Consider the following 25,266-nt stretch of genomic DNA (forward strand, 5'->3'; position numbering starts at 1 on the left):
TGTTTGTTTGTTTTGTCTTTTTAGGGCCACACCTGCGGCATATGGAGGTTCCCAGGCTAGGGGTCAAATCGGAGCTGCAGCTGCCCGCCTATGCCGCAGCTACAGCAACACCAGATCCGAGCCATGTCTGCAGCCTACACTGCAGCTCACGGCAATACCAGATTCTTAACCCACTGAGCGAGGCCAAGGATCAAACCCACATCCTCCTGGATACTAGCCAGGTTCATTACCACTGACTGACAACAGGAACTCCCTCTAGTAGTTTTTATGTGTCATCACTACTGCATCAGTTTAGGATGCATTTGGCTGTAAGCAACAGAAAACCCAGGCCACACTTGCTCATGTAACTGGACATGCAGAGGCTGGATGCCTTCCTCTGAATCAGCCAAGGACAGTGGCCCTGGGCTCTCTCTGCTCCTCTCCTGTTCCTTCCCTCCTCTGTGTATTGGCTTCATGTTCAGGCTGGTTTCCCACGTGCCCAAATGATTTATTGTGCTCCAAGCTCCACACCAGCACATCGCAGTGTCCACAGGAAATGAGAGCCTCTTCTTGTGTCCGTTTTCTAAACGAGGAAGATTCTTCCTAAGAAGTCCCAGCAAACAGTGCTGTTGCACCTCATGTTCTCAAACTGGAGCAAACATCTCTCATACTTGTCATCACACTGGCTCTTTCGAACACTCATCCTTTGTTAGGACACGTTGAAAATTCTAAGTCCCACCTCCCCAAGGTAGAAGCCAGAGTCTGCTCTCCTGATGCAGACACGGGACTTTTACTCCAGTTGGTGATGCAAGAAGCGCAGAGCATCAGCCGCCGCCCTCTCCCCTCTTCCGTCCCGCTCCTACAGCACAGGCATCAGTGGTCACAGTAAATTTCTGTTCCTGGCACAGAAGCAGCTGGGGTAGAGCCTGCAGCGCCCGGTTCCAGAGCTTGGTGCTGTCAGCCTTTCTCTCGCAGCTTTGAACGGGGGAGTGGTGTGGGCCAGCTTGGCCTGGAGCCTGGCTCTCCAGCTCTCCCTAGGATCTTCTGAGCCACCCATTGTCCTTTCAGTAAACTTTTAAAGTGCTGAATCACCCAGAGTCAGCTTCTGTTACTGCAGCTAAGAGCCTGACTGATCCACCCGCCTGTGCCTGAGCACATGGCCAGGGCTGGACCCGTGCCCTTTTCTACTGGCACACACCTGGTTCGTGAGCCAGTAATATGGGCCAGAGGGTTGGGATTGCCCTACATCAATCAAGACTCCTCCACCAATCAGCTCCAAAGTTCAGGGGGAACTCAGAGTCCCGGGAAGCATGGGGCGGGGGGGTGGTATGTGTGTGAAACCGTCGTGAAAATTGGGACTGTGTGAGAGGGGAAGCGTGGATGCTTCTTGGGCGGCTGACAATCTACCAAGCCCTGCTGTGAGGCTCTGCAGCTAAATGTGTTCTCTGCCGACGCTACACAAGGTAGGTGCTATCCTCACTTAATGGACATGGAAAGAGACACGGAGATATTAAGTACAGGATAATAAAATTAATCAGCTCAAATTCAAATTAGGTCTTTGGACTCCAAAGTCATTTGTTTATTTATTTAGTGTTTTTTGTTTTTGTTTTTGCTTTTGGCCATGCCCGCAACATGGAGATGTTCCCAGGTCAGGGATTGAATCCTGTGCCACAACAGTGAGCATTTTGGATCCTTAACCTGCTGGGCTGTCAGGGAATTCCCAAAGTCATTTATACATTCATTTTTCTCCCTCTCAGGTCTGTGGATCTGCTGTGGCTCTCCCAAGACCCCTGGGTTTGGCTCCAGCTGCAGGTGGTGTTCAGACTGGCTCATAAACCTCCTCATTTTTCTTAGACCAGCGGCTACCCAGAGGCTACCCAGGCTCTCAAGGCAGATGGAGAAAGGCATGAGGCCAAGTGAATTGCGCAAGCATAACCCAGCTTTGCTGGCCTCATGTCCACTAACAATTCATTGGCCAAATCAAATCACATGGCCATGCCCAGCATCAAGGGGACAAGGAAATATCCCTCACCTGTTCTGGTAACAGGTATTGCCAAGTCAAATGGCAAAGGTTATGCATGTAGAGTAACTAGAACAGGGAAAGGGCAAAGAATGGAGAATAATAATTCAGTCTGTATGATGTGGCATTGTTTTTTCTCAACTACTTTTTGCCCATAATCTTTCAAGATTTCAGTAGGTGTTTATTGAGCATCTACTCTGTGTCAGGCACTGTTCTACGCAGTGTAGCTACTATGAGGAAAAAGGCAGATTTAGTCCCTTGTTCTCATGGAGATTACAGCCTAGTGAATTCGCCCAGTGTGTGTATATATATCCCTCTCAGGGTCTTCAAAATCTGGCCAAAAGAAGCCAGAAAGGGAGGACAGAAGAATGGAGGAAAAGGAGTTCCCATCGTGGCGCAGTGGTTAACGAATCCGACTAGGAACCATGAGGTTGCGGGTTCCATCCCTGGCCTTGCTCAGTGGGTTAAGCATCCGGTGTTGCTGTAAGCTGTGGTGTAGGTCGCAGACGCGGCTCGGATCTGGCATTGCTGTGGCTGTGGCGTAGGCCGGTGGCTGCAGCTCTGATTAGACCCCTAGCCTGGGAACTTCCATATGCCGCGGGAGCAGCCCTAGAAAAGGCAAGACACAAAAAAAAAAAAGAAAAAAAAGAATGGAGGAAAAGTAGAGATGAGGGGGCAATAGAGAGGCAGAAAGCCCTTCCCCACTTCTAGATCAGTCTGGGGCCCAACCAGAGGCCATCCTATAGCTAAGCCTCCCCACCTGCTCTCCTTACCTCCTCCCCGCTCCCCACTGCGTTCCATCTGCCCCTCCTGCCCCAGGTGTGCTAGGTCTGCTCCTCCAGGAGGCTGGGTCTGGCCCCTCATAATCTGGCCCAGGTGTAGCAGACATTTGTCGTTTGGGGGGTGTTCATTCTCTCCAACTTCACGTCGTTGCCTTCCTTGCCCTTTGGGGAAAACTGCCCGTTGTAGATGGCTGCCCTGCCGCAGTGGGGGCTGAAGTGACCAGATCATGCCTTTCCCTGACCCAGAGCTGTGGGGAGAGGGGGAGTGGATACACAGACCTGACCAACTGCAGACTCTCTCCTAGACTGGGACCTTGGGCGAGAGCCAGCGGGCAGGCTGCCAAGTTGTGCCAGCCCAAGCACTTCCATGGGGTGGCCCTGCCTACGGCTTCATTGCCTGGCCACTGACCGACCGACCGATGGCTCTTGTCCCATTTTCCAGGCCCAGCCCTTCAGCCTCTCCCTTGGAGGATTCTGATATTCTTGCTGGTAATTTCTTCTTTGCTTAAGAGTGTCAGGGAAGATTCTGCTGTTTGCAATCAAGAACCCCATTCAGCAGTTCTCGTTGTGGCTCAGTGGTAACGAACCCAACTAGTGTCCTGAGGATGAGGACCGGGGTTTGATCCCTGGCCCCTCTCAGTGGGTTAAGGATCCAGCTTTGCTCAGAGCTGCGGTATATGTCACAGAGGCAGCTCGGATCTGGCATTTCTGTGGCTGTGGTGTAGGCCAGCAGCTGCAGCTCCAGTTTGACCCCTAGCCTGGGAAGCTCCATATGCCACGGGTGCAGCCCTAAAAAGAAATAACCCCAATCATACCCTATGACCTAGCAATTCCACGTCTAGGTATATATCCAAGAAAAATGCTAAGTCTATGCAAAAATTTGCACATCAGTGTTCATAGCAGCACTCCTCATGATAGCCAAACAGCGAAGACAACTCAAATGTCCATAAACTGATAGATGAGTCACTGAAACGTAGTATATCCATACATTGGATTATCATTAAGCCATACAAAAGCATGAAATATGGATACATGCTACAGCAGGAATGAACTTTGAAAATATTATGCTAAGTGAAAGAAGCCAACACAAAAGACCACATATGATTCCATTTATGAAAAATGTCCAGAACGGATAAATCTACAGAGATAGAAAGTAGATTAGCTATTGCCAGGGCTTGGGGGGAGGGGGATTACTAATGGGGCTGATATTGGTGGTGATAAATATTCTAAAATTTTGCTCAACAAACCCATCTACAAAACAGAAACAGACACACAAACAAGGAGAACAGACTCGTGGCTGCCAAGGCATGGGGGAGGGAGAGGGATGCAACCGGCGTTTGAGGTTCGTAGATGCAAAACAAACTATGACATTTGGAATGGATAAACAATAAGGCCCTGCTGTATAGCACAGGGAGCTCTATCCAATCTCCTGGGATAAACCATAATGGAAAGGAATAAACATTTTTTTAAAAGAGAATGTATACTGGAGGTCCTATCATGGCACAATGGAAATGAATCCGACTAGGAACCATGAGGTTGCAGGTTCAATCCTTGGCCTCGCTCCGTGGGTTAAGGATCCTGTGTTGCTGTGAGCTGTGGTGTAGTTTGCAGACGTGGCTCGGATCTGATGTTGCTATGGTGTAGGCCGGCAGCTGTAGCTCTGATTCGACCCCTAGCCTGGAACTTTCATAAGCTGCAGGTGCGGCCCTAAAAGGCAAAAAAAAAAAAAAAAGAGAGAGAGAGAGAGAATGCATAGGAGTTCCCTGGTGGCTTAGCAGGTTAAGGATTTGTCTTCATCACTGCTGTGGCTCAGGTTCAATCCCTGGCCCAGGAACTTCTACATGCCACAGGCCCAGCCAAATAAACCAAAAAAGAGATCTTTTTAGAACGTAGTACTCTTTTAACTATATCAGAGCAGACCACGGGGCCAGACTTTTTGGGGTGAATGTAACCTGCTGAAACAGGTCGTACATGTAACCGCCACATTTGCCTCTGGGCAGAAACAGTACAGAGAAAGGGACACTAATGTGGCTTCTGTGATGAATTTTTTTTTCTCATCTTTTTAGGGCCGCACCCACGGCATATGGAAGTTCCCAGGCTAGGGTCAATAGAAGCTATAGCCACCGGCCTACACCACAGCCACAGCCACGAAAGATCCAAGCTGCATCTGCAACCTACACAACAGCTCACAGGAATGACAGATCCTTAACCCACTGAGTGACGTCAGGGATCGAACCCGCAACCTCATGGATGCTAGTCAGATTCATTTCCGCTGAGCCACAACCAACGGGAACGCCCTGTGATGGAAATTGTATCCGCTGAATTTCTAGCATTTCTATATGTCAATAATAAACAGTAAAAAAAAAAAAAAAAAAAAACAAAAACAAAAAAAAAAAAACCTGTACTTCATTATACACATTCCACTAATATTTACTAGTTGAAAATTTCTACTCCCCACTAGTCAGGGGCACATCTTTCTTATTCATTCCTGTGTCTGCTGTGCTTGGCCCAGTATTTGGCACAGAGTCGGCCCCCACTGAGTTTCCGTTTAATTTACTAACAGCCTCTTGCCTCCAAGGTCTTCAGGCCCAGGTGTGTGCGGTGGGGAGGTAGAATGAGGCGGGCTAAGACAAGCCCGCAGGCAAGAGCAGGCTCAGCACCGGGTCCAGGCGCCTGCCCTGAAGACAGGAGGAGGCTGGTCAGCCCTTGAGTCCTGTACCCTGCACAGATCGCCAGGGACCCTGAATCCTCTGCCGTGCAGCAGTCAGCTGCCGCCACCCAGGTCCCTCTGCGGAGGTGATTTCAATCTGTCCAGATCGGAGAGCAGAGCAGTGATGCATTTATTCCACCAAACAAATAACTGTTGACAGCCAGCCCCACGCAAAGCCCAGTGCCAGGCCCCGTGGAGGAGACAGATGTAACCCGCATGGAGTGGCATGCGGGGCTTCCAAATGCACGAAGCCACCAGCCTAGGTCTGCCAGCTCCTCGTGCAGTGTTCTCGCCACAGCACTGCCTTCCAAAAGCAATGTCCCAGCTGCCAGGATTAGGAACATTCTTCTGCCATATCCTCTGGAAGACTGCATCTGAGACTTCCGCTTGAGGGCCCAGCGGTATGGCTGGGGCACGGACTTCCAGGGACGGCTGGGGTCAGTGGCCAGGTGAGGTCGGTGGGCAGGAGGCACCAGCTCTCAGAGAGCTAGACCAGGTCAGATGCTGGGTTAGCGCTGGGGAGCCAAGGGCAGAGGGAGGAGCAGGTGAGCCAGCCTGCAAAGGGCTGTGTTGGGGGCTGGTTCCTGGCAGGGGAGGGAGCACTCCTCCCTGAGGTAACAAGGCCACAAGCTCCTGCTGCAGCCCCTGCCCCTCTTGGGACCAGCCATGACAATGGGCCTGGCCATGATAATGAACCTGAAGGCTTCCTGCTTTCTGCCTCAGGGATCAGCACCCCTCTTCCCAGGAGGTGTCTACCCTTCAGGCTTCCCCGAGCCAAGGACCCCCTCTGGATGCCTGCACTCCCTTCCCTAAGACCAGCCACTGTGGATTCGGTTGTCCACCCCATTCTGAGACATTTCAGTTGTACAGGCAGACAGAGGATGGAGAACCAAGTTAAAGAGCTCTCAGGAATCCTAAGGAGATGATATGACGGCTGGTCTACATGGGATTTCTCAAGCCTGGCACTACTGACACCTGAGCCAGATCATTCTTTGCCCCTTGCAGTGTAGGAGGCTGAGTGGCTTCCCTGGCCTCTGCTTACTATGCAGTAGTGAGCAACTGCCCAGTTGTGACAACCAAAAGTGTTTCCAGACCTTCCCTCTCTCCCCGGTGGCTAAAATCATTCCCTGATGAAGAACCACTGTCCTATAAGATTCAAGTTTGACCCCTGGCTCCATCATTTGCTAGCTGGGTAAGCCCTGCAGTTTTTAATTGGGCCTCAGTTTTATCTGTAAAATGGAGATAATAATATCTACCTCGTAATATTGTTATGAAATAAATTATTACTTATAAAGAACAGTGTCTAGCACATCATAACCACTTAATAAATGCTACTGCTCTTAGCACCAGAAACCGAATGCAGATAAAGTGGAACATCAAAAAGACTGCTCCATAAATACCCATTGTAGTACAAAAATAAGAAATTAAATTAATTTGTTCTCTGCCCAGCTTTTTCCTGGTAACTTAAAATAAAAGCACACACTATTGGGCAATGTCTGAAAAAATTGTTTACAATGCAAAGGTAAATCCTTTTAATATTTAAAGAAATCATACAGATCAATTAATAAGCATTAATATCAAATTAATGGGGCAGAACATAGAGCACGTTTATAGGAGAAAATAACATGAAAAATTGCTCAACAAAGACGTAAAAATGTAAACAGCAACAAAAACCAACCTATTGAAAATGTCAGATTAACAGATAATAGGCAATGAACCTGATACTTTCATATATTGTAGCCAGAAACATGGCAAATTAAAATCAATTCAGGGATTAATAACCATTAAAATTGGAGGAAACACTAGAGAGGAAGAAGTTAATTTTATCAAGAACTCAAAATCAGATGGAGTGTCCACTTAAGCCACAAAGAGAAACCCGAGCTTCCGAGCAGCCACTGCAAAAATAAAAACACAGCCAAGAGAACTCAGCACCAGACCCTCCAGGGTCCATCTAGATCAAATGAGCATAGTTGACTGTTCAACCATCTTTGTTTTCCCAACATCCAAATAAGATAAACTTTTTTCACTAAGCCCAAGAAGAACTTTTATCACGTGAGTCCTAACACAAGGGCCTTGGGTAACAGAATTAGACCGTGTTTCAACAGCAGTCCTGAGACCTGTAACCCGTGCCTCACCTGTAATAAAAGCTCTTTCAGGCACCGCACACAACTCTAAACCTCTGCACTGGCCAAGAATGCGCCCCTCCTCCTTCACCAAGGAATGAATTCCCGGGATCTGCCTGCCCTTCCAGCCAAGTTGGGGCTGGCAGGGAAAGCAGCCTCTCTCCACTGCCTGCCCAGCTGTCCCGCAGGCCCCCTCCAGGGTGACTGGCAGCGCTGGTCACCAGGGCCTGCTGCCAGCTGCTTACACAGTCCTGATGGCTTGGCTCTCTGGTTGCGGCCCCTCAGTAAAGGGAGGCACATAGCAGAGCCTGGCACTGGGGGCGACAACGACCTTGTAGCCAAACTCCCCCAGCACTGTTCTGAATGGCTCCCTGGGGGCAGGTAGGGTGGGGAAGGGGCCAGCTCTGAGTGTGTGGAATAAAAGAAGTAGAGGCTCAGAGGGTCCCAAGGCAAAGGAAAACAGGCACCCAGGGAGTTCCCGTGGTGGCGCAGTGGTTAACAAATCCGACTAGGAACCATGAGGTTGCGGGTTCGGTCCCTGCCCTTGCTCAGTGGGTTAACGATCCAGCGTTGCCGTGAGCTGTGGTGTAGGTTGCAGACGCGGCTCGGATCCCACGTTGCTGTGGCTCTGGTGCAGGCCAGCGGCTACAGCTCCGATTCAACCCCTAGCCTGGGAACCTCCATATGCCGCAGGAGCGGCCCAAGAAATAGCAAAAAGACCAAAAAAAATTTAAAAAAAAGGAAAACAGGCACCCACATAGGATGCGGTGAAAGCAGCTTGCCCTCTTAACCTCACTGTGCCTCAGTTTCTTCTTCTGTAAAATGGGGACAATACGGACCCATAGGGTTATTAGGATTAATAGAGGTCTACATCCAAAGCGCTTAGAGCAATGCCTGGCACGCCGTAAATATTAGCTACTCTTACTGTTATTATTTTTGCCCTCTGTGCTCTTGTGTGTCTATCCTAGACTGAAGCAACACACCTCCAGTGCAGGGTGGCAATAGGAAAAGTTTTCGGAACCTTTTAATCACTGTGTAACTCTCAGCCTAGAGACAACCTATGGGACCCAGTACTAGTTCATGCTACACTAGAGGATCCTTAAGCATGGAGTACTAGTCAGCTGTGCCACTAACTGGTGCCCTGGTGCAAGGGCCTTGGGCAAATCCTTGCTCCAACCTGGGCCTCAGTTTATTCACCTACCAAATGAAAAGATGACACTAAGTAATTCCTAACTTTGACTATGCAACTGGACCACTTCAGGACATCATAAAATGCATATTTCCAGGCTCCGGCAATTGACTCCAACTCCGGAAAGAGAGACTGAGAATCTGCATTTTAATGAGCTCCTTGGAGAATCTTGATGTTTGGTCAGGTTGGAAAGCCCCTGACTAGATAAGCTCTAAGGCCCCCTCCAATCTTCACACACAACATTAAAATTACAGACTCGGGCGTTCCCACTGTGGCACAGTGGGTTCATGATCCAGCTTGTCGATGGGGAGCTGCCGGTCCCATCCCCAGCCTGGTGCAGTGGGTTAAGGATCTGGCATTGCCACAGCTGTGGTATAGGTTGCAGATGCAGCTCAGATTCAGTCCCTGGCCTGGGAACCTCCTTCTGCCATAGGCATGGCGGAAAAAAAAAAAAAAAAAATATATATATATATATATATATATATATAGACTCCTGGGGCAGAGGGGGCTTGGAGCCATGGTGTGCCTCAGGGGCCCAGGGCACAGGCTGCGAGCCCGTGAGAGAGCTCCAGAGGAGTAACGCCGGAGCCCCGGGTGCTCTCGGGGTTTAATCACCCCTCCAGGGGAGAAGTTATACTTTCTGTCTGATCAAACACTCTCTTAGCCATCTGTGTCCCAGCCTGCAGGCTCTGTCCTCAGTTGCAGAGCAGGGCCATTTGGTGCCCTTGACCTTGAGTGCTGCCTGAAGTCAGCCAGGTCCCAACAATACTCCTGGAAGATGGCTCCTGATTTTGGCCCTCTCTTTCCATTCCCATTGCTGCTGTCCTAGTTACTGCTGTTCACACCTCTTGTTTGGACCATATGACAGCTGCCCAGCGAATCTGCTGCCCTTCCATCTCCCCTCTCACCCAACTTCCTTTCATGGCATCAAGCGTCACTTTCCTAACCCCAACTCTAGCCCGTGATCCTCCGTTTGATCCTCCAGTCAAAGCCTAACCCCTCAGCCTGTCACTCAAGGCCTCTCGGAACCTAAACCAACCCACATTTCTGCTTTTATAATTTATTGTATTTCTCTTCCATAACCCCCACTGACCCAGAGCCACAGTGAGCTACAGTTATCTTTCTTGAATATTATCGTCAGAGGGTTTCCCAAACTTGAATACTGGAGCTCCCCCCCTCTCCCCACCATGGCCTATTTTTCATGGCAAAAAACGGGTCACATCTCATGGATACTAAGTGATTCATGTGACTCAGTTTGGGAAACACTCTCTATGTTCTTCCATCTGCTTATCAATGGCTTGACTCTCTATTCCAGGATCTGCCCAGGTCTTGAACTCCAACTCAGAGCAACCACCCAAGGTTGTCATACCTACTATTTCTCCACCCAGCTGTGTTTTTTGTTGTTGCTGTTGTTATTTTGGTGTGTGTATGTGTTTTGTTTGGGGGATGGGAGGGGTAGGCCATGCCTACAGTATGCAGAAGTTCCCAGGTCAGGGATTAAACCTGTGCCACAGCAATGACCCAAGCCACACCAGTGACAATGCCAGATCCTTAACTCCCTGGGCCATCAGGGAACTCCTGGCTGTTTTTTAATACCATCAACATTCTACAGAGACATGGAACCAGAACACGACTCTGTCCCCACCTTCCCTATTGAGCTGGTACCACATTTTCCCCCAAAGTTTAATTTCTCAAGTTTCATCTTGATTTACTGGCATGAGCATAGCTGACCATTCACTATTTTTGTTTTCCCAGCTTTCAAATAAACAGTCTCCTCTTCTCATTAGCAACTTCAGTAGGTAAATATCTACCTCTCTTGGGGCTACTCCCCTTTCCTGCATCTAAGCCAGACATTGTTGACTGATCACAGTACTTGCTCCTAAGCCCCAGATGTGATGATGTAGATTCAGAATCCTTCTCAACACTATTCCCTAGGCAGGTATTATCCATCAAAGTTGGTATGCCAGCCGAGACAGTCCTACTTATCATCAATGACCCAGTTGATTAAATAGCTAATGTGTTTACTAGAAAAGCTCTGTTGAGTTTCAATTTCAACTGTCTGATGGAACCTTAAACTAGACTAGTCTCTAGTTACATTCTATCTACTCCAAGTCTTTCAGGGTGGAGGATCTGGGCTGTGAGTGAGGCTCTATTAGAAGTCTAATTTGGCCTAAGAGTTGGAATAAGACGGCCAAGGTCAGAAAGGCTTCAACTAACAACTATCCTGGACCACTGTCCACCTTCCAACTCTTTCTTCCGCCAAAACCCACAGAAGGGTCCGGTGATCTGGCTGGTCTTGAGCCATAAAGAAGAGCACCCGGGAGGCTACAAAACAAGTGACAAACCATCCCTAGAAAGATGCATCTCTGGGGCAGAGAGCAATTGGAGATGCCTTCAATGTCCCTGAGCAGCGGCAAGGTTTTCAACTTGGCCTGAACCTATGGAACCCTCATCGTTGGAGACACTGATACCTTCGGTCAGATAGCAGCTGTTCCAGTTTCTTCTCTCTCCTCCACCCCCTCCTTCTCCTCCAAGCTGATCACATTTCCTTGGTGATTTTCATGCTTAGTCAGTGGGTCTTAGGAGACAAGTGTGAATTCCATAGGGACCTTGTCCATATAAACTACTCTGTACTAATGTTATCCTCTGTATCTTCCTTCCTTTCCTCCTGCCATAATCGCTGACTAAACACCTACTGTGTGCTATGTGGTGAGCACCACGTTAGAGAAGAAAGCCCTTGAACTCCAATGGGAGCCACCAGGGGAGGCTCTGTGGAAGTGAAGGTAATGTCCCTTCTCCAATCAGCAGAAAATGCATTTCGGTGGGTTTTTTTGTTTTGTTTTGTTTTGTTTTTGCTTTTTAGGGCAGCACCTGCAGCATTTGGAGGTTCCCAGGCTAGGGGTCGAATCAGAGCTACAGCTGCCAGCCGACACCACAGCCACAGCAACACCAGATCTGAGCCGCGTCTTCGACCTACACCACAGCTCACGGCAACGCTGGATCCTTAACCCACTAAGTGAGGCCAGGGATCAAATCCACAACCTCCTGGTTCGTTTCCACTGCACCATGATGGGAACTCCTCAAGTTACTTTCTCCTTTAGATCTCAAAAGAGCTGTAATTGAGTGGGAGAAAACTGAGAGCCTGACAGCTAGAACACAGGAATTCCAGGGTATCCTCCAAAATCATGAAGAGCCTCTGTAGGGTAAACACAAACCACAAACTGCTCAAATCCAGAATCCAGGTAAGAAAGATCAGCAGAATACTTTCTAGCCTTTAATTATTATCAGGGACTGTTTAAACTCTTTTATATTTATTAACTCTCTAAATCCCCACAATAATGCTATGAATTACATATTTATTATCATCATCCCAAAGATGAGAAATAGAGACACAAAGAGCTTAAATGACTCGCCCAAGGCCAGCAGCTAGGAAACGGTGGAACTAAGACTTGACTTTATGTGGTCTCCTTGCAGAGTCCTAAATTACCTGAAGTATGCACATTTAAACAACAAAGAAAGTGCTGATTCATGGATCGTAGTGGGGTGGGGTGGATAATACCTGAATGAAGCTTTTGATCCCAAGATACCCTATTAGCGAAGGATAGAGGGTTTGGATAGATGGGAAGCTCAGAGCACCTCACATCCCCTCCTAGTTTTAAGGAAGCCCTCAGAAACACCAGCCGCTCCCCCAGATCTGCGCACACCCCTTGGTGTCCCCTTGAGAGACAACCGACTGGAGCCCGGGTGCCTGACCCACATTACAACGGCGGTCATGTTCTCAGAGTACCACACGTGGAGACGGGTCTGCGGGAGTCCCTGTAACAGCAAGATAAATTTTTAACTGGAAAAAACGTGTCCTGCAGTAAGTAGCTAGTGAGGCAATGTCCCTGGTCCTGGAAGCCTGAAGCCCTAACCTCTAGACTCTACCTCCTACTGTCCCTTGATTTGCTTTTTTCATCTATAAGTATTTATTCAATCAGTAAACAATTTTAAGTGTCTCTTTGTGCCAAGCACCACAAACTAAACCCTGAAACCACTCAGCTGAATTCAGTAGTTGCCTCCAAGGAACTCCCTCTTTGCTGGGGGGGAGATCTTTACCAAGCACTGTGTCCTCTCAAGGCTCCAGAGACCAAGGGAGGGCTCCACCCTGTCCCTTCTCCCTGGGAGTTTGTGAGCAGCAAATGAGATCACACAGGGGAAGGTGTTTTGTAAACAGCAGAGGGTGAGAATAAGGTGTGTGGGGAGGAAGCCACAGGACTGTAGCACTATCTGCCACGTCTGGAGACCTTGGGCAGGCAGGTGGCCCAGCTACGTGCTGGGTCTGGGGCTGGGAACCTGGGCAGGAGGAGACAAAACCTGAAGCTCTGGGCTCACTCTCCTAACAGGCCAAGCCCAAATCTTGCTGCCCTGGCCAAGCTACTCTGGGCTCTGCCTTGGCAGGAACCTAAAGCTGTGTTATGGTGCTTGAGACTAGCAGCCCCAAGCGGCCCCCCCACCACCACCCCACGGCCCTCCCACCGCTCTCTTCTAGGTCGTAGCCTGAACGTGACAAAAGCCAGGTCCGAGAAGCCGGAGTCCCACGAATCACCCTATATAATGAATATCCCTGAGACGTGGTGGCCCGAAGTGACGCCAGCCGCTGCCATTCTCTGTGCTGCAGCGCCACCTAGAGGCCAGCTCTTGTTCAAACGCTTGTGAAGATAACTTCCAATTTGCCTCGGTTGGGGGAAGGAGGAAAAAAGAGGTTCGAGGGACTAAAAGGCAAGAAAACGGCAGAGGACTCATAAGAGGAGCCTGTGGCTAGCGACCAGTATGAGAATGTCACTGTTTTTCACATACTCTAAACTCTAGATCCGAAGAGTAAACATGCCAAGAATACTCTCCAGTTTGCCCTGCAGCCCAGACCCCAACCATCTGCTCCTCCTCTCCTGCAAATTCAGTCTCTCTGGCTGGCTTGGGAAAATGGGTTTTCAGTGGATAAGGCCTCCTCTTGGGGAGAGTCTGCTGATTCTGCTTACATTTCTGGAATCAGCTACCCTGCACTGAGCATGGAGACACATTTATCGTGGGCCATTTATTCAGTAGTTGGATGAAGTCTACAAAGGCACTGAAGATAAACCAATACTTTAAAATCAGCAGTTATTTTTGCCTGAAGAAAATCCAAGCCAGATGGTAGCAGAGTATTAAGAAAAGTAAGCCAAAGCTCCCAAACTGAGCAAGAAGTTCTTTTTTAAACCCTCTTACTTTAGGTTTTTCTGTTCCATCCTTTGCCAGACCTGCAATTTAGTGTCTTACTGCTGGGCTTATTGAACTCTTAAGTATAATTGGAAAACAAGATACATAAAATATTCAAGCTCTCCTTGTCCATCAGAGCATCCTAGTTCACGCTGCTTGGAGGCAGCACCATGTGTGGTATCCAGGGCAAGACCACAGAGGTGACAGCGTGTCTTTGCCTGCAAGCAGTTGTTGGTCCCTCTTCAGACCAATGACAGTTCAAACAAGGGCTAACCCCTGAGGATCCTTGGGAAAACTCCTATGGGCTCCACCCTGAGTGCCCTTAACAAGAGCTAATAGTGAGTTTATTGAGCCCTGTCTGGATACGATGCTTAGTACTTTATATGCATAAGCCCCTCCCAGTAACCACATAAGGTAGGCCTGCGTCTTTCTACTTTACAGACCGGGAGAATGAGGCACAAGGAACTGGCTTCCGCTTTCACAACTTATAAGAGGTGAAGGTAGGATTGGAACAGCTGTTTTATATCAAAGGCAGTGCCCCTAATCACTAACTTAAAAACCATATGGTAAATGCAGGGCCCAGGGAAACTCAAATTCAGGCTGATCATAAAGAATCCTTATATACCAGTCGGCTGTCCCTGCAGAAAACTGCAGCCCCTGCCTAGCTTGAAAAGAGGGCATTTCCAACACAGACAGCAAATTGGAGACTTAGTTTAGTTTCTCGCTTCTGCCCAAGCTCTCTTCCTGGGGGATGGGGGAAGAGTGGGCAGAGCAATAAGAAGGAAAGGATTCAGGACTTGGCGGCTCAGTGGCAACAGAAAGGAAATAGGTTTGTGTTCTAAATCAAAGGTGTCCTAAAAGATCACCCTGCCATCAAGAGCTATTAGAAGAAATTCTGTGCCATTCTTAACTTCTTCTGCCACCCTCAGTAACCTTATCTGCAAGAACCTGAAAGAGACACGAGGAAGGACTTCTGGGAAAAATGAACCAGTCATCTCTGTAAATTGAAATTTCTCTTTATAAAACCCCTTTCCTGGAGAGCGGAAAGTAATGTACCCAGCCAGCTCTTGGGGCCATCTCTAAATGAAGGCTGCCCAAAGGAAGAAACACCAAGATTTTCAACGGTGAAGACGAGGGCAGGACAAGGGGATCGTTTTTGAACTTCATGCCTCCCTGGGTTTTAAAGTCTTTCAAGTTCAAAGGACCGTCAGGAAATGGTACACATTCACAGGTAAGACAGACAACGTAAGGTCTAGAAAAGGTATCAGAGAAAGCTGGTACTTGTGGAGGAGTAGCGCCCAGGAGGCAAAACTCCTGCCAACATGATGCATTGCTTTCCCCCCAAATCTGCAATTTGTTGTGATTTGGTGCTCCCTCCAAGTCAAAAGTTCTCAACACTACACACTTGACTCTTAAGTTCCTTTTCAACAAGAGCTCATCTGCCTGGTCCCCGAGCCATGCCCAGGTTACCTGTATAAAGAACAGAGCCCTAGAAGCAGCAGTAATGCACTGTTTGATGACAATGCTATTTCTTCTCTGCACTGTTTCTGGCATGCAACATATACCCGTACACTTGTCTGTGGAGCTTGCCCAGAAGAATAAATAATTCAAGTTAGCTTCTATCGTGGCTGACCTAACCACAAGCCTATTGTTTTTGAGAGAGGAATTCACATAGGCTTTGATGAAGCATTTTAAAAGGACACAAAATTAAATGACTCGATCTGGCATTTGACTCAAGAGCAGCCAGTCATTGCACATATGGGGTTCTACTTGTTGATTTAAAAACTTGGCTTCTCCTTGGGAGAGAAGAAAATAGAAGCTTAAAAGCACTTACTCTCGAACGCTCCAAATCCTTGCTTCTTTGTTCCCAGATGCACTCGACTTACAATCATTTGTGCTGTAAACACATGGCCGTTTTTTGTGTTCTGGCAAAGCACCTTCAGTGCTTTAGTCCCTTTTGTTTGAACCGCTGTGAGGCTGGCGATCGATGTGCAGTGCTTCAGAACTGCAAGCGTGCAAGCCCGTGTTTGACAGTTTCATTTCTGGTTTCTCTACAGTGCTTTGCAGTGTATAAAGCACAGACTAGGGTCAGAGGAGCGGCAACTCAGTGGAAGACTGTGGGCTCTGGATCATGTGACTGCAGGCAACTTATTAAGCTTGAGTCATAAGAAAATTCCACCCACCTGGCTGGCTTATGGAAGACTCACTTTGTTGGGGCTGCTGTAACTAAATACCACAGACTGAGTGGCTTAAAGGACAGTTCTGAAGTCTGGAAGGCCAAGGTCAAGGTGTCAGCAGGTGTGGTTTCCTCTGAGGCCTCCTCCCATTGGCCAGCAGAGGGCGTGCTTCTTGCACATGGCCTCTTCTGTGCACATGCAGGCCTGGTACCCAAATTTCCTCTTCTTAAAGGACCTCGGTCATATTGGATTAGAGTGTGCCCCCAAAGACCTCATTAAAGACTTTATATAGTCACATTCTAAGGTACTGGTGATTAGGGCTTCAGCCTATGAATTTGGTGGGCACAGAACTGAGCTCCCAACAGACTACATGACAAAGTAGGGCCTTGATAAATGCTCACTTTTTTTCCTTTCTTTAACATGGGAAAAGAATCCGTGCTTTGGACTCATGAAACAATTTCAATTCTTGGTTCTGGTGCCTGTAAATTATGTAAATTTGGCCAACTTGCTTAACCCGTTTCAACATCTGTAAAGTGGGAAAGAGGCTACCTCCTTCAAACGATGGTTGTGAAGATAAAGTGCTGAGTATGATAAGTGCTTAACAGTATCAGGAAGGTGTATTTGCTAATACTGCATTATTGGTTCCTAGCAATAATTGTCATGAATGTTTCCTAACTTGTCTCTTTTTGGCAAAGAGCTTTGGCAACTGGCCTTGATGATGGCCTGTGGACTAAATAAGGCAACAAACTCAGTCCTGGAGATTTTAAGATTTTCTGATTGGTTGAACAGAGACAGCAGCAGCAGTGGCCCATGGAACACGCCCAGCAGAGCCTTACTATAGAGATTACACAAGACCACGTCAGACCCCCAAGCATCAAACCATCTCCTTCTCAACGCCACCATCCCTGTGCCTCCACTTTCCTTAGCCTACCTTGTGACAGAATTTCCCCTGCAACGAAAGTCACAGGCAACCCATCCTGAGAGCACTGGCCAGAGAGAGGCAGGACTGAAATGCAAGTAGCATGCTACAGGGGACTGCACCACACATGCACGGAATTTAGTGCAGGGGGAGGGGGCTGAGCTGAAGTCTTATAACTGTTGCTTCTAGTCAGGGAATCCTCTAGACAGAAGCCCACTTCTCAGTGTCAACCTCTGCAAACCAGCAAGATTAAAGGGCGCCTCCAAAGTAAGACCAGCCACCCCCATGACGCATAGCCATGTTATCACGTGGCTACAGCAGAGCTGCTCCAAAAGTGGTCTGCAGGTCTTGCCCATCTGCCAACTCTATGCTACTGGTCCATGACAAAGCACAGAACAAGCATTTAGTAACTTTAACAGCCGTTCGACAGGAGACTTTTTATATGTTACATATATAATAAAAAACCTCATGCCTTTGTGCCCTTTTATTTCATTTTTCTAGAAATTCATTCTTACTGCATTTTATAAAAGTAGCAGTCCACAGCAACTGGCCCTGCAGCACAGACAGCTTCAGCACTGGGTTACAAGCTTCTAGTCAGATATCTGAGTGCAAACAAATATCTTTCACACCTCAGCAAGACACTCCTGCTTGTGCCCAAGTACATCTCACTTTGAGACAGACATGATAAAACCCTGGCATTTTTTCTACATTCCACCTAAGAAAATGTGTTTTCCTAACAGGAATAAAGTACAAATCAGCTTCCAGTGTACATTCCAGTCCAGATCCTCACCACGCAGGAAGTGATCAATATCCAGGGGGCTTTTATTCAAATGTCTGTGACAACTATAGACACAATACACTCTGTTCAGAACTGGATGTTTCACAGGAGGAAAAATCCCGAATATGAGTTAACAAATTCTGGATTCAAATCCTGGCTTGACTGCCTAAAAGCTTTTTGACATTGAGTGCCTATTTTTAACTAGAAAAAGTAGAGGTTAAAGCCCTCTAACCAATTTATATCTTAAGAGTGTTGTGAAGAGTCAAATAAGATGATGCCTGCAGGAAGTTCCTCTGCGGCTCAGCCTCTAGGGGTTAAGGACCAGGCGTTGTCACTCTTGCTTCTCAGGTTGCTGCGGTGGCGTGGGTTCGATCCCTGTACCAGGTAATTCCATATGCTGCGAGCACAGCCAAAAAGAAAAGGAAGGAAAAAGAAGAAAAAATAAATATGACATCTGTGGAACATAGCTCATAAAGTGCAGCAGAAGGGACAATGGGATCAGCACTGTGAGCTCAGCCTTCAAAGAGGTGACAGACTCAAAGGAAACTGCCCCTAATAGGGCACAGTGAGTAAGCTGACCAGAACACCAACCTTCAAATATCCTGTTAAAGGTTTACCAGATTGGGAGTTCCCATTGTGGCTCAGCAGGTTCAGAATCCGACTAGTATCCATAAGGGTTCAATCCCTGGCCTTGTTTGGTGGGTTAAGGATCTGGCAACGCCCCGAGCTGTGGGGTAGGTCACAGACCTGGCTCAGATCTGGTGTGGCTGTGGCTGTGGCTGCGGCTGCCAGCTGCAGCTCCGATTCAACCCCTAGCCTGGGAACTTCCATATGCTGCAGGTGTGGCCCTAAAAGAAAAAAAAAAAATTTTTTTGGCAGATTAGAAAACACTGCCTTCAAATTCTTCTCAGTGCAGAATGCCCTCTTATTTTCTCAGGCACTGTTAGGTGTGTTTGCTTCCATCCCTCCACGTCTAGCACCACGACGGACACACGAGGGAGGAAGGGCATCCCTGGGAGCCGCTCATAGTACAGGGCGCGCCGGTGGCAGGCTCCAGGCAGTGTGTGACTCTGACACACAGCGGGAACTAGAGAAGGACACCCCTTCCCCATTTTAACCTGCACAACTATTTGGAGACCCTCTCAAAAAGACCACAAAGTTAAAAATACACCATTTCACTCCTGTCCTTTAGGCAAAAGAAGACCAAAAAATCATATGTATTTTTAGCTTTATTGAAGACATATTAACACTAAACAAGTAGACAAACACATGCTTTATAAAACATACATTCTCATGTGTGAGAAAATATAAATAGACACTGGGAAAGGGCCACACTGAACAACAACTTGGCTTAGAACTCTCTTCAGGTACACCTAGTACCAAGGCTGCTCATACTGATATCCTCTGATAGGGGTAAAAAAGGAGAACCAGGGGAAAGTGGAGGGTGGAGGAGTCTCTCTGCGGATCAAGAGGCCACTTTAAGTGGCCAAGAGATATTCCAAGAGCACTTGACCACCTGATGATCAGTTTCTCTCTGAAGATAGTTACAGCTGACAAAAGATCACTTACTCCTTACTTTTGAAAACAGGCTCAAATCAAGCTGTTTTTTCACCTTCACCCCACCTGTTGGTAAAGATGATCAGGATTGCTAAGAAACACTCAACACAGAACCTGAGGGAGCAGGTCCAAATATTACTCTTCCCAAGTGCAGGTGCGCGCGCACGCGCGCACACACACACACACCTCCACACACACACACACACCCCTATCAACCAAACTTCCAGGTTTGAAGGTGTTCTCTTAGGAGAAGCTTACAACAGCTCTCTTAATTCAGAACATGTTCTTTTTGTCAACAAACTAGGCAGCTATAGAAAGGAAGGAAGGGAAGAAAGGAAGGAGAAAGAAGTAAAATTAAGGCTAACTGATACTGGCTTAGACTGAACTCAAAACAAAGTTTTAAGTTCGAAGAAGAAAGGGGAAAACATCTGCCAAACTGAACCAGGAAAGAGACCACGTGACACAAAAATGAAACATCACCTAGAGATAGCCAAAAAATCTTAGATCAATTTTCTAAGGACCGACTGTTTGACAATCACCTCTCTAATCTGCCTCTAGAAGCAAAATCAGAAATGGAGGACGTAGCACAAAATGACAGCAAAGTTACCTCTGTTGCTCCATTACCCTTTTGGCATTTCTGTGGGTATTAAAATGATTAGAAAAGGCCATTAACACACTTGAGTAAAATACTGGGTATAAAACTGAATATCACAATTCTGACCCCATTCCAAATGGAGTCCCACAGATAAAAAGAAACAGGAATAAAAATTAAAGAGTACAAGGTAGGCTTAAAATACATCACAGGCTTAAAATATTTTTTATTATGGTAACGCCATTTGGGTTAGTGACTAGTTAGAGATTTTCTCAGAAGTATAAGCCCAGAGTTGCATGTTTTCAGCCATTAACATAGAACAGGCTCCTTCTGTCAACCAAAGAACAATCTTTTAGCTTAAAATCACTTTTTAAGTGCTCTACACTTACTGTATATAAATGACTCTGAAGGACCAAGTTTTAAGACTGTCAGGTTGCTCCTGGAGTTTCCCAATGATAAAACGGAATGAGACCTGAAAGTCATCTTGACCATAGGCCACCTCAATGCAGAAACTTCTTCAACACTATTAACAGATGATAAGGTACCTCCTGTGTACACTTTTCACGTGAAAGGCTGGAGACCCCAATTGTAAGATAAACATAATTGTCAGTGTTGGCTTACATGAAATTATTGACAAGTGTACACTGCACCTTCCTGTAACTTCCGCCCCACTGATATGACCCTTGTCCTCTGGCATAAAAAGAGCAAAGCTAAGCCTTGTTTCACATGACAACCCTTTAGGTAACTCAAGACTTTAATCATCTCCCCCTTTTCTTGGGAAAATGAATAGTAGAGTCTAAGTTGCTTGACAGTTTGTTCTTTTCCAACCTCCCAATGGACAATGTGAAGGCAACTGTTCATACACATTTAAAGCATTCTAAGATGGTACTTTAGAGGGAGTGGCACGTCTGCTGGGTTTCTGATATTTCCTGTTCTACAGAGTAACTTGCACACTAGGGAAAGCACCTTGAGGCTGCTGAGGGACAGAAAGCCAATGGGTTAGGCATAGACTTGGTGGCAGCAGGGCTTAGAGTACAAGGAAAATGTCACTTCTTCCAGGCAGACTTCCAGAATCGGTCTAAGAAGGGGCACACACAAATCAAGAGAATTAATGTGTCCCTAATGATAAGAAGTGGTAACTGGGTGGGGGGCAGAGATTACTTCTCTCCGCATTTAGTTCGCCTTTGCTTTCGCAACATTTCTGATTAAATTGGAGGCAGGCCGACACTACACTGCTGGGAAAAAACACTGACGAGCCACAATTCTGTCTATAGCAGAGCACCTGCTTGGTCAAAAACATAGGCAATAATGAAAATTTTCAGGAATTCCATCTCCTAGGATGAGAACTTACTACATTTATTATGTCTTAAAACTGGGGTAGGCTACCCACACTTAAATAAATTCCTGACATTTTTTAGTTACTTAGCAAGCTAGCAATATCTGGGAGGACACCTTAACTATCTGAGTTGACGTAATAGAGAACCTGGCCATTCAGGAGACCAGGAGGCCAGAAAGACACCACTGGCAGCAGAAGGACCATTGCTAAAAGCAGAGGCAGCACTCTTTTTTTTTTTTTTTTGGTCTTTTTAGGGCCACACCCGAGGCATACATGGAAGTTCCCAGGCTAGGGGTCAAATCAGAGCTGTAGCTGCCAGCCTATGCTACAGCCATAGCAAAGCAGGATCTGAGCCTCGTCTGAGACCTACACCACAGCTGGTGATGACACTGGATCCCTGACCCACTCAGCAAGGCCAGGGATCGAACCCGAGTCCTCAGGGATCCCAATCCAGTTTGCTACCACTGGGCCACAGCAGGAACTCCCAGCACTTTTCTGGAGCACTGGTTTGCAGCTTGTTTTCTATCTTCTCCCAGGGGACAGCTGATGCTCACCTGCAGGCTAGCTCTAACTCTTTTTCACTGAAGTCCTCCAGAACATGAGTAAGAGAACTACAAGGATAACCTCGAATACATTAGAGAAGTAAGTGAGTCACAAACTAGTTCATATTCGTTGTGGTACACCTCTCACCTGATGCTGTAACACCAGTATTCAGACCTACTCTAGAAAGCAAAGGGCGGTTCTCAGTCGATACTGTATCAGAAGCTGAATATTTCTCCTCATGAGTATTTCTTACAGCATTACGCCTGCTATAGAGGAAATAAATCTGGCTCAAGTCAGAGTAAGCAGCATCATTCCTGTTCTACTTGAACAAATATTTCATGAAAGCAGCTTTTTATTACAGTGGATAATCCTCCTTGATTCCTGGAGGGATCACAGATTCAGAGAATGTTATAGCTGGAAAGAGCTTTAGCACATCTACTAAAACACCCTCATTTCATAAATGAGAAAGTCAGGCTGAGAAGTAAAGGGACTTGCCCTTGATTACACACCTAGTAGGCAGCAGAGCCAGCAACTAAATCAGGCTGCTTGATTTCTAAGTCAGCCTGGTACAAGTTATACTACAACCTAGTAAATAGGAAGGATCACAAATTGAAGGGAGAAGGAAATAGTGATGTTTGAGAAGTGCACAGTAAAAATGGACAGAGGCTGAGAATTTAACAAGGAAAAAGAGAAAGGCATGGAGGTATCAAACAGCTGGAAAAGTGCTGCTGCCTATGGGAGAAAAATTTAGGATTAAAAACTAGTATGAAATTCAGCTAAACTTCTGGCAAAGAGCTGAGAAATTACATGAGTTTAAAACCCTTGAAATGCACAATGACTCAGAAATAGGTATTTTCATTTAAGTGACTGAAGTCATCTAATACATAACTAGTCCTCACTAAATTTACAAGACAGGATCTGCAGCCTTTCTGAAAGCAGAAAAAAAAGAAGAGCTGTAGTCCATTACATTCTATTAGCGTACTAAGTCTTTTGTCTACATAAAGCTTTCTGCTATCAGAAATTCAAGAAAACTTTTTGGCTTAAATAATCACTAATACAAAACAAGGACCATTCTAAAGCTTTATGGTATAAGAATTTCTGCACGTTCTTATACTCTCAAAAGCAGTCTTCCTTCTTAAGACTGTGCATTAGTAGAGGAGATATTATTTTTTTAAAAAAGAGGAGATCCCGTCGTGGCTCAGTGGGTAACGAATCCGATTGGGAACCGTGAGGTTGCGGGTTCGATCCCTGGCCTTGCTCAGTGGGTTAAGGATCCGGCGTTGCCGTGGGCTGCGGTGTAGGTTGCAGATGCGGCTCGGATCCCAAGTTGCTGTGACTCTGGCGTAGGCTGGTGGCTACAGCTCTGATTTGACCCCTAGTCTGGGAACCTCCATATGCTGTGGGAGCGGCCCAAGAAATGGCCAAAAGACCAAAAAAAAAAAAAAAAAAAAATACACAGACACACAGACACACACACACACACGCACACGCACACACACAGAGGAAAAGGCAGTCTTTGGTTTCCTCTTTAACTAAGTACTTTGCTGAGACATATTCCCAAAACAAGTTTTCCCTTTATCTGTGTGCACATGGCAATGAAAAGACTGCAATTTGTTGAAAGAGCCTTTTTATGCTTGAAAGATTATACTACCTGGCACTTGTAAACAGATGACAAATGATTATAGATACATGAATCTAATGAAGAAAGTGGTTAATTACACCAAGACTGTGTTTGCGTGTACTCAATCACTAGGTATCCTGCCTCTGTACATATACTTCTTAACAAATATGTATTTAAAACTTTAAACAAAGTCTTTAGAGTCACTAAACCAAGTTGTACAAAATCTGTGGTCTGAGAAGCTGCTGTCAATATTTTAACTGGATAGTATATATAATTTTGGCATATCAAAAATATTTACATTGCAGCCAACATATTATGATCAATGAATACAAAAATTATTTATAAATACACATATATTTACAAAGAGATCCCTGGGCAACAGGGACATTAAAAAAAAAAAAAGGGTGGGGTGGGGGGGAGAGTCACAAGAATATAAAACCCTTGACCTGGTAATAGTTGGTCAGGTCTGAGATTCCTCTTGAAGACCTTGAATATCAAAGCCCCACTCTCAACTATATGCTTAAAAACACTGCAGAATCCCAGGCACACTTCCCAGAGGACTCCAAAATTATTCCTGTTCCCTGGAAGGCCAAACAGAACAGCGATGTTTGCTCAGGATCACTCTGGGGATTGGGACAATCCAGGATGCTAAGCTGCGAGGAGAGAGACCCTTCCTAACAGGCAATGGGCACCTGGGCACAGCCCAGTAGAGCCATCAGAGGGCACGTCTTTCCTCTATCTTCCTCTGCCGTCTTGCACATTTTGTATTAGATGTGCCATTTCTGACAGCCAGTACCCTTTCTTCATCAAGCAGAAGCCCAAACAAATGCCTGGCCCACCCTGGCGTGGTCTGATGTACCTGTAGACAGAGTAAAGCAAACGCCGACTTTGGGGTTTCTTCTGAATGCTGAGGTAGTAAATACAAAATTAACTACTTTGAGTCTTTGCCCAGATTTCATCCTGGAGTGAGTTTCATGTGCCCTCACTGCCATCTTGAATGTTCCGAGTCCTACTAAAATCGAAAGCATGGTCGAGTAACCTGCGGGAGGGCATGGGGGACGCGGAACAGTCTGGATCAGTCTCTGCCAGACCCTCGTTCTGATGGAGTTGTGGTGACTCAAGGGCTGGCTGCTGGGAGAATGGAGCACGAGGCATACCTAGATCTTTGCTTATGTTCCACAGAGGCCGCTGCAAGGTTTCTGTGGATGAAAGATAATCATTATCAGTGATATATGGAAGTTCAAAATTGATTTTCTAAACCTTAATTTTCTTCTACCCAAGTCCTCAAAGAAATAAAGATGCCCAATATTACTGAATAAGAATACTGATATCAAACGCGTACTTGCCATATTCTTAGCAACACCCCAAAAAAAAAAGAAAACAAAACAAAATCTGGAACCCTGGTCTTTCAAACACTTCTACTCAATACCTTTATCAATTATTTACTAAAACCATGTTATGTGTCATCTACTTTTTCCCTATTATTAGTTTTCTGCTGCTATAAAAATTTTAAAATAAAACCCTTAGGAGTTCCCTGGTGGCCTAGCAGTAAAGGACCCAGAGTCATCACTGCAGTAGCTTGGGTTACTATCATGGCATAGGTTCTATCCCTGGCCCAGGAACTTCTATATGCTGCAGGCGCAGACTGTAAACTTTTTAGACACATAGAAACAAACTAAAAAAAAAAAATTAGTATCCATATAGT

At 46.5% G+C, this 25,266-nt stretch overlaps 1 protein-coding gene and 1 long non-coding RNA gene across 18 annotated transcripts in view; both read right to left on the minus strand.

Moving 5' to 3' along the window:
• Nucleotides 1-16,086, minus strand: part of LOC110260343 (uncharacterized) — a 190,420-nt gene extending 174,334 nt beyond the window's left edge. The window contains exon 1 of one of the 2 annotated variants that reach the window (XR_014844546.1): nucleotides 15,873-16,086. This is a non-coding gene — a long non-coding RNA (uncharacterized LOC110260343). The remainder of the gene's footprint in view (nucleotides 1-15,872) is intronic. The other variant, XR_014844547.1, reaches the window with a different exon arrangement.
• Nucleotides 16,087-19,128: 3,042 nt separating this feature from the next.
• Nucleotides 19,129-25,266, minus strand: part of LRIG2 (leucine rich repeats and immunoglobulin like domains 2) — a 108,738-nt gene continuing 102,600 nt past the window's right edge. For 7 of the 16 annotated variants that reach the window (XM_021090735.2, XM_085023571.1, XM_021090737.2 and 4 more), the window contains one exon: nucleotides 19,129-24,760. In XM_021090735.2, coding sequence (XP_020946394.1) covers nucleotides 24,534-24,760 — 227 coding nt within the window. In that variant the 3' untranslated portion in view covers nucleotides 19,129-24,533. The remainder of the gene's footprint in view (nucleotides 24,761-25,266) is intronic. The other 9 variants (XR_014844468.1, XR_014844461.1, XR_014844460.1 and 6 more) reach the window with 5 other exon arrangements.

The sequence above is a fragment of the Sus scrofa genome, chromosome 4, assembly GCF_054392235.1.
Source record: "Sus scrofa isolate SSC_HxYL_T2T_F1_AM1 chromosome 4, Sscrofa_HxYL_maternal_Yorkshire_Landrace_v2.0, whole genome shotgun sequence".
Lineage (NCBI taxonomy): Eukaryota > Metazoa > Chordata > Mammalia > Artiodactyla > Suidae > Sus > Sus scrofa.